Below are 16,408 nucleotides of genomic sequence, written 5' to 3'. Positions count from 1 at the left end.
ATTTTGAGATTTATATGATCAAATAATATTATACAACATAACTGCATATATATGCTGACGTCAAGTATGCAGAACTTAGAGAAGGTATAGTATTGACTTTATACAGTTTTCTTGTTCTAATTATTTAAATTCTATACTTACTACATATTTTATGTGCTATATCGTAGGTTACCGTTACCTTCTAATATCATGAACTAGATTTTATTCTTGTGCATGATACGTAATCAGGATAGTTGGCGATCCGATTTATTAACTATCTGTATGCGTTAGTGTAATTTACAACTTTAACTTGCTTTATCGACTAAAGTTGAACGGGCATACCCCGTAATTAGTACTAATATTCTTTTCATATACAATTTTGAAGAAAAGTAGTAATACTTCTTCAAACGCATGAAGTAACTAAATGATTGTTTAGTTAATTTAACTGCTTGTGTTAATATAGCCTTCCTTTCGTAACAATAAAGTATGTGTGATTTTAATTTTACTTCTTGTTAATATTCACATTCCTTGTGTATAATGTTTCAAAAAGTATATAACACATCGGCCTCGCAATGTTTTCTGGAAGTTTTCCAAGTAACATTTTAGAACAAAGTAATAGATATTTCTTCTTTACATAGTACTTGTGTTATCAGATAAGTTGCATTTGGTAACATTTTCCATTAATTTTGAATTTATGTCGAGTTCCAGTAAATGCATCACGTAAGGTCTTTTTCTGAAGTTCTTTCTTACTCTTCTTATTTGTTGTTCATATCTTAGGTCATATCCTGGCAAATAAGACAAGATTTGTATCCAGTATTTCACTATTTTGAACTTTACTTTATCGTCGAAACCTGCAATGAGAACTTGAAGTATGCCCTTTCATGGCCAAGTGGCTAATAGGTGTGCTATTTGTGCGCGTAGTCCTGGGTTCGATCTCCGGGGGTACTTGCCTTGGATAAAAATGCGAATAGCGGTACGAATTCTATTTTAAACAGTTGGATTCTATTTCGTTAATTCCGGTGCTGGAAAAGGATGTTCAGACTTAATTAATCAAAAAAAAGTAGAACAAAAGCACGAAAATAGTGGAACATTTGTACCCAAACTTCCTTCAGAATTTTCAAAACTTAAAAGAAATGAGGTATTACTTCGAAATATTTTAAGTAATATAAAAATAATATGATGACTTATGTATCAGATGCTTAAATCGTATTAAAAAAAAAAAAAATCTTTTCTTTGTTCATAATGTTGTATTGTAGACAATTCAAAATGATTTTCGAATATTTGTAGGTGTGAAGCATTTATCTTTCCAATATGAAATTAGAAGATCGGATAATACCAGTATTTAATACATATTCGTTATTGTATTCCTGATTGAAATCAAGCTTAGTCTATGTTTCACCAATTAATCTGGAAACTCAAGCAACAGTTTGGAAATTGTGAAATATTTTGTAACTTTGTTAGAAAAATTAGGTAGTGGAAGAGTATAAACAAGTTCGTGCTATTAGTAATATCAAGATGAATATCGTACTTATAGAATACTTCTTTCGTTAGTACACATGCACAAGAATTCGGCTATCTACTTCTAAGTTACAATTTGTTTCTAAAAAGTTGGATATTTTATGGGAAGACGAGGGAATAATTTCTGCATACTTTTTGTCAGTCAATAATCAATAAATGTGAGCAGATATAATTTGGAAAGAACGCTGAAACACTGCTTCCAACTAATGATGAGAAGTGAAAGTGCTTTATTCGACACAATTTAAATGGGAATCCACTGCGTATTATTTTATTTCATTTTTGTGTCTGCAGTTTAATTAATTGCCGGTGGTTATCTTTTTTGAAGTTCGTTAGATTAAAACATATATAAGAAACAATAGTAAATATGTGTATGTCATTATACTTGCCAGATATCATTACGAATATATATATATACGGCATTGTCTTGTACGTGGTCGGAATTAATTCCTATGAATATAATGTATACTAAAACCATTGGTTTTTCCACAAAGTTCAATGTGTTTCTTTTTGAAGATACATTATTTTCATTGAAGATAAAAATTAATATATTTGAATTACCTAATTACTAATGTAACATTTTACATACAATTATTCTTAATCAATAATTGGAAAAGTTGAATAGTGATTATAAATGTAATCTGTTGTAGTTATATTGCATGTAGTGCTTTCAAGTTTCCATTTTATTTTTGCTCACATTTATCATTTTCGTGTTTCCATCAGGTTGATTATTTTCTGATAATTGCTTCTATGCTTCGTTTCTTGTTTATTACTACAGCTTATTTCATTTTTCTTTTTTCATTTTCTGTCTACTCTTGAATCTTCGAGTCATATTTCTATTTCCCATTTTGTAGTATGTATGATATACAGTAGTATTTTCTACTTACATATTGGGATATCGTGTCTATGATCAAGCAAGATGTCCCGATTACAGTGCAAGCTTAGTAGTAATCTTAATATTTACTTGCTAAAGAAACAGTCAATGCGATAACAAAACAGTAATACTGATCGCTGGTATCCATTCTTTAAGCTCTTTAGTGCCTTCCAGGATTGTTCCAATCGAAAATCTTCACGTTTATATATTCAAGAATTTATGTAATAGCATTTCTCAGAATTTATGTAATAGCATTTTATTGAAAATGAATTACATTGACCATGTGTATGAGATAGTTAGACAGCAACATTTCTTTATTGATTAAAATGTACTTCGACAATCTTGAAGTAAATATAATTTTTTAAAACTTGTTCTATGTGGGGTCACAATTAGATCCTAATTTCAATTTATATTAGGTTGTCATAAATGGTAATTTTTGATGAATTGTGTGAATATTTTTTAACTTTGCTTTGCTTTTAAAGATTCCATTTCTGTACAAAAACTCATTTATAAAAAACTAGCTATTTTTCTTTGACTTCTAGTGCTTACTGAAAGTTTTCAGGGGATTAATTTATTTTATATAAAGTCCAGATATTGCTCCTAGAACTTCCAAGCGTAAAGTTCTACAATGTTACCTTGTTGGAATTTAATGAATTCTCTTTATATGTCGGGCAACTTACGCAGATATTTTTAAAAATCTTTAATGAAACAATACAACACAATTACAAGGATGAGTTAAGTCTTGCAATATTTCCACAACTGAAACAGCAGGTGCGTGTATACGCTGTGATCGACTGGTCCAAGTACAAGGTCAAACTGGTCCAAGAGGTAGTTCGGCAAGCGGCCTATTTAACTCGAAGGCTGCCACTCCATCAGCTTTTAGTGGCAGTGACGGTGAGTTCTCAACAATATGTGATACGTAAACTGTTACTATAAGAATTCAAACTTGTCCATAAAACTGGAACGGCAACTCAAAACATTTGTTATGCGAAAGGAGAATGTGCAGTGAACCTCAGCACAGCAACTCGTTAGTTCCAGAAACTTCGTACAGATCGTAAAAAATATCGAAGATCAGTTAAGGTCCGGCCTCCCCAGCAGGTCATACGACATACCATTGAGAAAATCCATCCATCAGCACAAGGCGATTGTCAAATCAACTCGGCTTCTCCTACTTCACTGTATTTCGTCACTTTTACGAACTCGGGGAAAAACATAGAGCTCCCATATTGTGTCATATAAGTTGGCTTCAGCTCAGGCATAGAGGAGAGGGAATTTGTGCCGACAACTGTAAAATCCGCGCAATGTATATATATTTTAAGAAACGAATTATTATGCTACGAAAAGTGGGTGTTTTTTCCGAAATTTGAACGTGCAAAAACAGTGTTTGAGCAAGGGCCAACTTCCATAACCGGTCGTCAAACTGGGCTGTTTCGATCATAAAGTCATGCTCTGTGTATGATGGAACTACGAGAGGTTAATTTACTTCGAGTTCGTTGTCAATGATTGTGCCATGAATGTCGAATTTTATTCCGAACAGTTGGACTGGATGTATGCTTTAAAAAAAAAAAAAAAAAAAAGGCTTGAAAAACGCAAGAGAAAATGCAGGAACTTGATGACACCGATCTGATGCCACACCCTACATATAATTCTGACCATGCCCTTTCGGATTACTATCTGTTTCGGTCCATGGCACACTTCCCAAAATTACGATGCTTCACCAACCAGCAGAAAGTGGAAACAGTAATGATTGACTTCTTTGATCTAAGGACAAGAGGTGGTATCGACGTGCAATGGAGGAAGTGGCAGGAGGATGGCTTCATACGGTCCAATACAAGGGCCTATATTTTGAATGTTCGCCTGCTTTCATTGTACTGCAATAATTATAGGTATGTTGTGCACCTGAATATTGCGAGACTTATGATTTAATCTATTATTCTAGTTGATTCTGAAGATCACAATGCTGTAGTTATTGAACTGGTAATTTATACAAAATAAATTTTCTTAAGTTAGAATTCTTTTGAGAAGTGAATTCTGTGAGTAATCAGGAGAGTGACTCATATAAGTGTGGTCCTGGGTTCGAATCTCAACGCGGAGAATTTCATTAGCCAACAAGGCTTGAGTAAGGACCATGAAAAAAAATTCTTTGAGGATAAATGTCGCTTTTACTATCCTGAATGAATTCTGAAATGAACTTGTTTTACAATTTAGAACACTTCAAAACTGAAGTACTCTTTGGAATTATACGCTAATTTGTAAATGAAAATTAACATGTGGTAAGTTGAGAAGAGAAACAGAGTACTACATTATAAAATATTTGATAAAGTGCTTTTTAAATATTCAAAATCAAATTGAATTAGCAGATAGAAACGAAGAAAAGAAAAATATTTTTTCGTATTTTCTAATGAGAAATAAGAATTTTCAAATTGAAAACTTTCGTTAGTCAGTTGAATATATGTATAATGGACGAACTTTCTTCTAAAAATAATCGCTCTTAGTGCAATAGGACTAAACCGAGTGTATCAAAAGTCCAGGGCCATAGACCAACTCCGTTAGGAGTGAAGATGGGAGAAAAAATGGAAAGAGAGGAAATTGTTGGAAATAGCTAGTTTTCAATTTAAAACAATGAAATTTTCCGAATTCCACCATCCGTTTGGACTCTACACACGCAAGGCCCCCTTGTTAAATGAAAAAGCAACTTTTCCAGTTCAGTAGGCTGTTCAAATAAAATGTAAGGTCACGCAGAAGTGACACGAGAAACGTTTACATTGTTATGTGAGGGAGAACCATGAACACCTCAAATCCGTTTCCCAATAATGCTATATTGATAGTATCGTGCGGGCTCGAGAAAATAGTCTGCTGAACTGACAACTTTGTTTCTATTATTATTCATATCGAAGTTGGCCTATGGCCCCAGAGCTTGGATATATGCGGAATATGAGCAGTTAGTAGAGCACGTGGTCAAACATTCATACTTTTACTTAAACAGTATCCATTGGTGTTAGTCACAGGACTATTAGAAGATGGATCTCCAGTGATCAGCATAATTTAATTGACTAAAGAAACTGTTATATTAATATGCAATCTGTTTTTCTGGTGATCAAATAGTTTACCACTAAGCTTGGTGAACGTATATCTTGTGGTCCATATTGTTTTCTTTTTTCGTATTTTTTAGTTTTGTGTAAATAAGTTCCTTTTATAGAAGAATTTGTTGCTTTTTCCTTGTAATCATATAACATTATATAAATTGAAATTATTACATTGATTTGAATATTCAATAATATTTCGAAGTACGTATTTGTTTCATTAGGTATAAAAAATAATATGTTTACAAAATTGTTACATTTATTTAAGAGAATACTTATCTGAAATGCGCAATAAGGATGTAGTAAATTTTAATTTTTTCTTCTTATGCTTTGAATTAAAAGTTTCATGATTTAAGAAGTTAATAATAATGTGATCATTTTTTCTATAGTTGAAAAATCTATTGATATGCCATTTATAGCAATTCGTATTTTGTGTTATTTTTGTTTCTGATATATGTCATATTTTTGAAGAAAATTCGGATTAATTATCTAAGAGGCTATCGTACAGAGTATCTGGAATGAATTGTCGATGATCTCGAAGAAAGAGAAAATAATCTAAAGTCAAATGTCACAGAGAAAGAATTGATGAAATTAATATTTGTGCATCTCATAATTTGTGAGTTCTGTTGTGCAACTTTTACACTATTTACTTAGTTTATTAAATTTCTTGTCGCTGAAGTAATTAATCCAAAGTGTGATGGTAGAGAGCGCTCATATCTGATGAGCAAAGCTGCAAATAAACAGTACTATGATCATTATGGCATAGTATAATGCATATTCTGGAATGGCATATTATTTGTTAAATGTTATTCTTATGTCGATGTATGTTCTGCTATTCTGAAATGCGCAATTACTTTGGTAAAAAAATACATTTTAAGGTCGTCCAAACTAAAAGTAGCTCAGAAACTTTTGCCCATTGAAGAAATGTGCTACATAGAAAAGAAGTTGCCCTTTTCATGTTACTTGAATAATTAGTTCCATTTTCTAATTCGTATTTCACTGTAAACATTTAAGAAAAACACCATATTGGAAGTACTCAGAAAATTGCTTAGTTCCGAATGATCTTTTGGTTTGTAATTGAAAATGCAATACCAATTTACAAGGAAATGCAGCAAATTGCTGTTTGTTTTAAAGTGTCTTTTGTTTTTCTTTTAGAATTCTTCATTTGGTTCATTTCTTTCATGTTTTTGGTTTTTTTTTTTTTCTGTTTTCTCTTCCATTTCTCATTCTGCTGTCAGAACATCTCGACGTTCCTCATCCATGTTTGCACTGTAGAACTTCCTTGCATCCATGTCATAAAAATCACTGTCCTCATCGAGTGCCTTTATTTCACTCATTATCAAGTCCTGAAATCCCATATTCCAAAATTCCTGGGTTGATCTGTCGCAACAGTGACCTTATTCTCCCACCAGACACCATGCATCGTCACCGCCACAGCATCGCAGGTCAGATGAACTTCTTCAAGCTTTTCAGCGGAGCCATGGTTCCTAACAAAGGATCTTCGAGTGGCCTCTTCAGCACAGCTGTTATCAGTGGTTCATCCAGTGCTCCCAATCTAAAGGATATGGCTCCTAATACTACAACAGCATCAGGTATGTTTATGATTTTCTTTCGCATGGTTGATGTGTATTACTTTAAAAAAAAAATGATAAATAATTACCCAACTAACAAATCTTACGTATTTACTAACATGTGCTGTGTTCCTTGTGATAGTATGTTCGATGAGGTAAGTAAAAGATGCGCTTATGTTATGTTTCTTTTATGTATATCTGGGAATATGTGAATTGTATATCCAAGTTGTTTTCTGAATTTAAATTTTTCTGCGCATAAATGTCTATTGACTGTGAGTACGGTGTGTATTTCATTGTGATAACACCGCTCCTAGAAATTTCATGACAACGTGTGAGGGGAAACTATAATTAGGATTTGTATTGAACAGGATAAATAAACACTTGTATAAACAACGGGAAAATATATAGAAACTCATAACACTTGTAAACAAGTGAAATCTGTCATTCGTGATGGGAGAGAATTATGTTTCTTGTTTCCTAAAATGTATTCTAGGATCATATAGAGAATGTTGCACTGCATTGTTTCAGGCTAGTCATGAGTACTCTTTAGTAGTCATTCACAAGATTTGTGTAGTTTCAATATGTGAGCGAGTAAAAATAACTTTCGTTAAAGTAGTTGTATATTTCTTTCTAAATTTCATTCATGCCAATACACGATCTTGAATTAATGTATTTATTGAATATAGTGCGAGAGGGTGAGGAGAAGGGAAAGTTCAAATAAGCCATTACTATTTGTAGTAGTTCAGTATACTTCTTGTATTGTTTCTATATCATATATAGAAAAATTCTATACTATCCCACCAAGAGTTGGTAACTCTAAATGGGAACAAAACTAGAGCCAAAATTCATTTTCCAGTGTTTTATTGTGAAGAAATTGTGTTTCACTTTCATAGATCTGTAAAACATCATGGAATTATGTATCAATATCATCTGAAATTTGTTTATGTAAATCTGTAATACAACTAAAGATACAGTAAAGCTAAAAACAGTATGAGTATCGGAAAATTATAATTATCTTTTTTAAGAATCATCTGTCTCCCTTTCTCAGGGGTAATTTAAGATTGTAGTCAAGGCCTGTTTAGTGCTCATTATCATTTTACGTGCGTTGCGTCAGCTATTTTAAAAATAAAAAAAATATTGTATTCTTTCCTCACCCTCTATTGCATTCAGATGTTATTTATTCAATTTCTATTTGCAAGTTTGAACTTTTCAATTGTGTTATGTACTTAATTATCTTAATTGATTTTCCTTTCTGTGATTAAATAACTTGTGTTTTGCATAGCAGCAATAGAAGGTTGTGGAGGTGTACCGTCAATTAGGCCATTGGAAACTCTTCACAATGCTCTTTCACTGCGTCAGTTGGATATGTTTCTGGAGCGAATGACAAGCGTCATATTCCGTACTCCGCTGAGTTCGCCACCCAAGTATCCTTCGAATCCTCGTCTTCCTCAGGGACATCCTCCACCCCTAAGATTGCAGTCTCCTAGTAACAGTAAGTAGAAGCAGTAGCATTTCATAATTAAATGGCTGTTATTGCATATGAATATATGAACTGTATATGAATATGATACACAAACATAATACAGAATGTTTCAAAAATAATCATCCGCTTTTAAAATGTAAATAGTACTCATAGTATAAAACATAGGCACTTCAGATTAATTTTGCACTACCAAGCTAATTAAGATTTTTTTTTCATACCAAGTTATAGGTGTTTAATGTGGCCTTCTTGGTGTGCACGACATATGTCCATATTGATTTTTAAAAAATAATAAATGAGCAATATTTTTGTCCTACACTACAATTCCTTTAAAGAATTATTGAATGGTAAATTTGAGAAACGCAAGTTATAGTTTTTCACTCACCATTAACTTTTAAAGATATGAATTTCGTAGTATTCTTCCTAAAGAGGTTTGATACCACAAAGTCTGTTTTTTGTTATGGGTCTTCAAACATTGCGATTTTTCAAAACTCGGTTATGTTCAGCCTGAAATATTTTAAAAGGAAAAGATTTGAAAATTCTCAAATTTTCAGAAAATAATCGTTATTTGCGAAGTAACATATGGTGAAAATTTGATCACTGAGACTTGATTAGCTTTTGAGTTCGATGATTCATTTCCTAAAGCTGCTATGGCTCATTTCATAGAAATTGAAACACTTCTTTTTTCAAAAACTAAATATTACATTTCTATAGTGGACTTCTATAAGGATAACTTCGACTCTGAAAGATTAAGTTTGCAGAGAAAAATTAGATGTGAGTGAATCTAAAAGTTTTGTTGTTAAAAGTCAAGAAGACTTAGTGCGCTTCTTTCTCTCAAACAAGCACGATAGTGAATTGACTCCATATGCGGTTGAATTGATTAAGATTGCTTTAAATATACCCATTTCTACACATTTCTACAGTACGTTTTTTCTCCACCTTGCAAAGATTAAAAAGTTATCTGCGCAACACCGTGACGCAAGAAAAATTGAACAACAAGACAGTCATGCATGTCCACAAGCAAGAAGCAAAAAATACTAGCTTGAAACTGTGGCAAACCATTTTCATCAAATGATCGACTGTTCGACAGAACACTCTTGATGGGAATTAGAAATTCCGCAAAAGCCATATTCTCATTCAAGGGCATTTTCTACTAATTAAAAAAAAAAAAATACCTAAAATTGCATTTTCAGGAGAGTTAATTTTCAGAATATTTCAGGGGATGATCCCTAGACACTCCACTAAGCCTAGGAATATTTCATATCCGCTGCCTGCTTTTGTGGCTGTGGATTAGGGCACCCCTACTGCTTTTCAAAACTCGGAGTCCCTGTCTGTTACGTTCATTAATCTAATTTCGAAGTTAATTTTTTAATATTTTATGCATTTCAGCATACTTCAATGCCAAAAGTAATAAGAATATGCGGGGTAAGGCATCTGAAAATACCACCTGAGATACCGAAGAAACGAGAAACATTAGCGATATACGATTTTCGGTCATCAAATGGGACTCCTCAAATAGAAATATGGTATGGTAGGAAAAATATCGACAAATGGAGCATCAGGAACGAAGTGATTTTTTTGTAATGGACGAAAACATGAATAACATGAAAGTGCACACGCGGCCGGAAAAATACAACGCTGTTTGTCTCATGTTTCTACTGCACATAGCAACGGAGATACTACCATGTGAGTGATTGTAAGTAAAATGACAAGTGACTCGCTTGACCACCAGTACTGCGGTGAGTATGAGCTGTCAGAAGTCATGGGAAGAGACGAAGAAACACGAACTTATGGCATTCGACAGGAAAGAAAACATGATACAAATTCAGCACCATTTATTTGACATTGTACAGAACGTAATAACAATGAGTATGACAGTATGTCGAAAAATCATAGAGACTGACATGTCCAATGGGCGTCTGTCAAAGTGTATGTTCAAAATGTTGACCGTCCACTGTGATATAGGCATCAAAGCGCACACACAAAGATTGTCCCATAGAATATAGCATCGCATGTGGAATGGGCTTACATGCTTCAGTAGTACGTTGCATATTGTCTGGTGGTGTTAACACGTTCCAGTCGATTAATGTCCTTCAGTTTCTCCAAGAGAAAAAAAATTAACGGCTTCAAATTTGTGAACAAGCCGGCCACTTGGCAGATCCATCCCGTCCTACCCACCGATTGAGGAACATATTTAAACATGCTGTAATGCGTCGTGCACTGTAAGTTGGGTATCCATCATGTTGATACCACATTTCTGTCCTTGTCTGAAGCGGTATGCCATGTAATAGTGTTAGCAGTTCATTTTGTAAGAAGTGTATGTATCGATCAGCATTCAGTGTCCCATTTATGAAAAAAGGTCCAAGGAGATGTTCATCCACTATTTCACACCAGACGTTAACACTCCATTGGCGCTGGCGTTCCACTTGGCGAACCCAATGTGGATTTGTTACAGATCAGTAGTGCATGTTCTTTAGGTTAACGTTTCCATGATCGGTGAAAGTTGTCCCGTCGGTGAAAGGATACGCGACAAATCTGGAGTGTCGTGTCTTAAAACTCATGTGCAAAACCGAACACGGTTCACAAAATCATTACCATGTAATTTCTCATGGATGGAGATATCATATGAGTAAAGCGTATGTGTATACAGAATACGTAATACACTTCCCTAGCAATATCACGGGAGCTAATGTGTTGATTCACTGCGGTTAGTTAATCACTGCACCCACTCAATTTGCAACTGACTTATTCCGCACACTTCCGGTGTCCCTTAATACGCTGGTGAAGTAAACGTCATTTCCGCTTCCTGTTCAGCTAGCTGGTTACAAACAAACCAGCTTTAAGCGGGTTATATGAAGAAGTTTACATGGTACTCGCCTATAAAACTGATTTGTTTCGTTTTCGGATATAACCATAACAGTTTAAGAGGTACATGCAATGATTTTTTTTTTCTTTCTTTTCAAGAATGAAATTAGAAATATTGTACTATACCTGTATAACATATTAAAGAGAAACAAAACCAAAGCCACACTCTACAACAAGCGATATAGTGATTAATTACTTATTGGGCGAACAGATATATCGCAATGTTTTTGAAGGACGCTTTTTGTCCTTGCATATTCTGCCAGAAAGAAATTAAAATACACATATTTTTAACAAAGCTCTCTTGCTCTATCTTTTTGTGTTTGTTTATTTGTTTGTTTGTGACATTTCTAGGCAAACTTCGCTGTTTAATATATATTAATACTCAGAACACTGAAAATCGTATCTTAGTAAACTGATAATTGAATCACACATTTAAAGGCGTACTATAATCTTCGAACAGTGCCTGCCCCAGCATGGAGTGTGATACTCGCCTGCCTCTGCTCTTTTCGATCCTCACCAGCGTAAGTTCGATAACAATTTTACCTTTGTGATTACATATATGTGTGAAAATTTGAAACTCTTGATACAATTGAGATTTGCAGGCAATGGATGATTTTGAAATTGGTAAATCGGCATTACACATATATGTAAGACAACCGTATTTCAGTAATCACAACCTAACCTAACCGTACCTTACCGCATATGAATTTTGGTAAGAGTATAGTACGCGCAGTATAGTAAAGTTTAAACCGGACTTGTTAATTTCTCTCATCCCGTTCGACATAAAATATAATTGCTCCATCCTATCGATCTACGCTAAGTATGCATGAAAAATACGGGATCACTATTTGAAAATTTGTCTAATCTACGAAAATGCTTCTGTGCAAGAAAATTATTTATGTAGAGGGAGAACAAAGAAACAGCTGTAATATTTTCCATAAGTAGAAGCTTTGCTTTGTATATACTGAAACACAAACTATTTGCTGAGCAAAACAATATATTCACAGATATTCACATAAAAAACGCATGTAGTTTTTTATGTGAATATATTGTTTTGCTCAGCAAATAGTTTGTTTGTGTTAAAGAAACAGCGTTAAAAACGTGCCATAGTTACTAAGAAATTGAAATGCAAATCCACTTGTAGTGATTATTAGTCCTGGCTAGTGTACGCTTTTCGTACCTGTCTTTCTTTCACGCATACCCAACTTCACTGATCCGCCTGCTCCCTACAGATGCATCCTTACATCGCTCGAGCTTCAAGCTGCCCTTAATCATCATAGGTGTAGTGTTATGTGAAGTGACCACCCAGCGTAAGTTGGTACGTGTTCTCCTTATGAATTTTAATACATGTATATGCTGGCATGTTACAAATCTGTACGTCGTTTGTGGTAGACGCAAAGAAAATAATTCAGATAACATTAGGACATTATATAGGATAGTTAGAGAGTTATGCCTTTTAAATTATTTAATTATTTCTGGTGAAGCACTTCAACTTTACTAGTGCCAAGCAAAGAATGGACATCCGCTAACAAAAGAATGAGGAATAAATTAGGAAATTATTTCCACGAAGATGCTAAATTTCTGAGATAATGTATTCGTAATTGTATGCTTTAAAATGCATTGGTTATTCTAGCGCTGTACTCCTTTGTTCCGAATATGTTATCACTAATTTTATAAACAAGTTTCTTCCATATTAAACATTTTCACTGAAGCTAAACAAACAATATGACAGATGTATATAGCATAACAATTTTCAATAATTTTAATTAAACTCAATCTAAAATTATTATTAAGGGGCGCTCATGTACATGCTTGGGATTCTCACTCACTTGTTGTCCAGCAAATTATTGGAGATTGAAGGAATTAAAATGTAGAGTCATTTTATTTCATATTATGATACATATAGCCTTCCTATACGTATAAAGTAAATATATTCACTGCTATAGGTGAACATATAGCCATTTTTTCATAATTTTAAGTTCCTTTCACAAGACTCACAGCCGCTACATACAACGCCATTGAAACTGCCTTAGCAACCACCTTAGCAACAGATTGTTTGTAACCAATATGGCTGCGCCTAGTAAAATTCACACCAGACGACTTCAGCAGCGTATTTCACAAAAACCCTACTAAAAAGATGTCACTACAGCTGCCGTTTGTCCAAGTATTTCTTTGTGTACACACGGCAGGATTCTGAGACATTCTTCCTGCATTCTACATAGGTCAGGATCATATCGGTTTTTTCTGTGTATGTAAACACCACCTTCACTCTTAACACTACGACTGCCTCCTGTGAACTAGTACGATCTCGTGGCTCGGCAGTCTCAAATTGCTGCGTGTCAAGAACTGTTCTGTCAGATATCTCATACGGCATATGTACCGATGTGCTGGCAGTCAGGTGAGTCACTTGTCTTTCTGTTTACGATCATTCCCATGGGCGTTTCTCCGTTACTATGTGCAAGGGAAGCATATAAACTGCGTTATATTTCTCCACTTGTGCCCTTTCATGTTCATATTTTTTCTATCTTTCCATTTAAAAAAAAAAAAAAAAAAACTTCGTTCCTGATTTCCCAACTGTCGATATTTTTCCTACCACACCATACCTTCATTTGACGTTCCACATTTGATATTGCTATTAATCGCAAACCATATATCGCTAACGTTCTTCTGTATTTTAGGTGGTACTTTTAGATGCCTCACTCTATATAAATTTTCAAACGGCGCTGTTCTAAAGTGATGACTTGAATAAATGCTCTAATCTTCAGTAATGATATTTCATTTCATAAAGGAGACTGAATACAAGTCGACCAATTTATAACAGAGACGCTTGAATTACAGGAAGGTGGACAGAGTAAATCATTGGATTCTGAACAGATATTTCATTTCGAAAACTATGTGGACATTCAGTTTTTTCGGTCTGTGGTGTCACGACCGTGTTGGGAACAACTCACGGAAGCATTAAGCTTCCGTAAAATCTGTGCCTAACTAGAGTTGTTTCTGTAGACGGTATGAGATATCACCCTGTATTCAATGCAGGAGAAATTAGGCGTATATGTATCTACTAGATCCATATTGTGTGCTGTAGCTTCTGAGGGGTGAAAACAGAAGATCAGCACTAATATCTCTGTTAACCCGGAAACACGGATAAGTCCTACATGAAGAACTGGCAAAACATGGTTTAATCCGATGGGTCATAATTTTTAGAGTGTACATAGTTGTTAGCAAGTTATCATGCAGGCTGATTGTTTCCAAACCAGTTATCGACCGTGACTAGATTGCACTCTAGTGACCATTACAGCCACTCATTGACTTTACATATCTCCAGACGGTGAGGTGTTTTAGCAGGATTAAGCACTGCGTCATCGAGCCAACGCTATGTAGAATTGGTGTGAGCATTATTTTGGATAGTGCTGGCGAAGAATATAGACACCGCGTTTACCTAACATAAACCAAACTATTCTTTCGCTTTCTTAAATCGGTGTTCATGATATCGGTGGGTTGGGGCCAGTTAACAATGCGTTCAGTGTAGTGTCATTTTTATCAACTCCTGATACAAGAAACACAGAAATTTTTTAGAATTGACCAACACATTGGAGTTGCAAAATTATTTGATTGTTTGGAGTTTAACGTCCCTTTTCAACACCAAAATATAGATCTAGAGTTCAAAATGTGAACCAAAACACACAGATTTCAAACGGATGTCAAACCAGATTCATACATATTCTTTTCAAATTTAATTGACACTTCAGAATCATCAAGCATTATTTTAATACGAACAAAATAGTTGAAATAGTTTCTAACAAATGGCATTCAATGGCAAATACCTTCATGCAATTTCCAAAATTATTTGTAAAGAAGTTTATATACATACAGTTGATTCAAAAGACAATAATTTAATTATTTCAATATAAAATTTCAAAATTACAACAGAAAGTTTATTCTCAACATTTCCATACTACATGCAATTACATTCCATTACACTCATGCGGTAAGTCATTCAATAGTACAATTGTATTGATGCATTCTTATAAGGTAAGTTCGGGAGAAAGCACTCGTCTGCAGAGAAACTAACCATGACATTTGAAAGTCCAATTCATGCTGCTTACAAAAAGCTAATAAAACTCCTGTACGGTTGAGAACTTCTCGGGAAATTCAACGTTAAATGCATGATTGCACCTCCTAGCGACCTACCGTTATTATGCATTTTTGGTGGTTTGAACTTGTCACTGCTTGATCACTGGAGTCCATTCACAGACAATTTGTCCATTGCAAGTTGGATGACGGATAGCAAAGACGTAGTGCTTGAGAACATACCAAAGAACTACACACTATTTGTACAACCATTTGATGTGTTTGGATTACGACCAATTAAAGATTATAGCAGGAGATTTGTACATAGTATGAAACTTCTTCATCCGGACGTAATGATGTACCAATGAAACAATCAAAGTTCGTGCCCATGCTAATGAATCAGTTCCGATCACCGGGATACATTGAATTGTTTTAATTTGCGCTTCACAAGGAATGTTACCGAACAAATTATATACCTTTTGAACCACCTGTCGAATTTGCTTTTCGCTTTGGTTATGCAAACTATTCCCTTAACGGATGCAACGCAATTGCACATATAATGCTTATGGTGCAAGGGCGTCTTTTGGCTGCGTCATTTCTTCATAGGACAGAAGAACAACAGTGATCAATTTTCATTATTGTGAACAGTATAATGACTGATTTTAAGTAACAGACCCGTTAGTTTTGCAAAACAGGTTTTTCTGTTACTCCCGGTAAATTTCAATTCGTATGTCAATATTCGTTGCTAATAATGTTACTTAACGCGTTTAAATGTGCATATACTAATTTTTTCATATAAACTTCCAAGTTGAATCTCTCTAACAGTTTTCAACCGTACAGGAATTTTATTAGCTTGTTGTAATCAGCATGAATTGGTCCTTCAAAAGACATGCTTAGTTTCTCTGCAGGCGAGTGCTTTCTTCCGAACTTCTCTTATTAGCTACAAATTATTGACACGTTCCGGGCTTTC

At 34.4% G+C, this 16,408-nt stretch overlaps 1 protein-coding gene across 22 annotated transcripts in view; it reads left to right on the top strand.

Annotated features, from left to right (window-relative positions):
* The window catches only part of l(1)G0196 (inositol hexakisphosphate and diphosphoinositol-pentakisphosphate kinase), a 331,048-nt gene that overhangs the window by 301,534 nt on the left and 13,106 nt on the right, over positions 1 to 16,408 (top strand). For 20 of the 22 annotated variants that reach the window (XM_081736359.1, XM_081736372.1, XM_081736379.1 and 17 more), the window contains 2 exons: positions 6,690 to 7,043; positions 8,308 to 8,514. In XM_081736359.1, the coding sequence (XP_081592485.1) occupies positions 6,690 to 7,043; positions 8,308 to 8,514 (561 nt within the window). The remainder of the gene's footprint in view (positions 1 to 6,689; positions 7,044 to 8,307; positions 8,515 to 16,408) is intronic. The other 2 variants (XM_081736377.1, XM_081736376.1) reach the window with 1 other exon arrangement.

This window comes from Thermobia domestica, chromosome 13, assembly GCF_964235325.1.
Source record: "Thermobia domestica chromosome 13, izTheDome1.hap1.1, whole genome shotgun sequence".
In the NCBI taxonomy this organism is placed as follows: Eukaryota; Metazoa; Arthropoda; class Insecta; order Zygentoma; family Lepismatidae; genus Thermobia; species Thermobia domestica.
The sequence above is the reverse complement of the archived record's forward strand: the minus strand, read 5'-3'. Positions and strand labels throughout refer to the sequence as shown.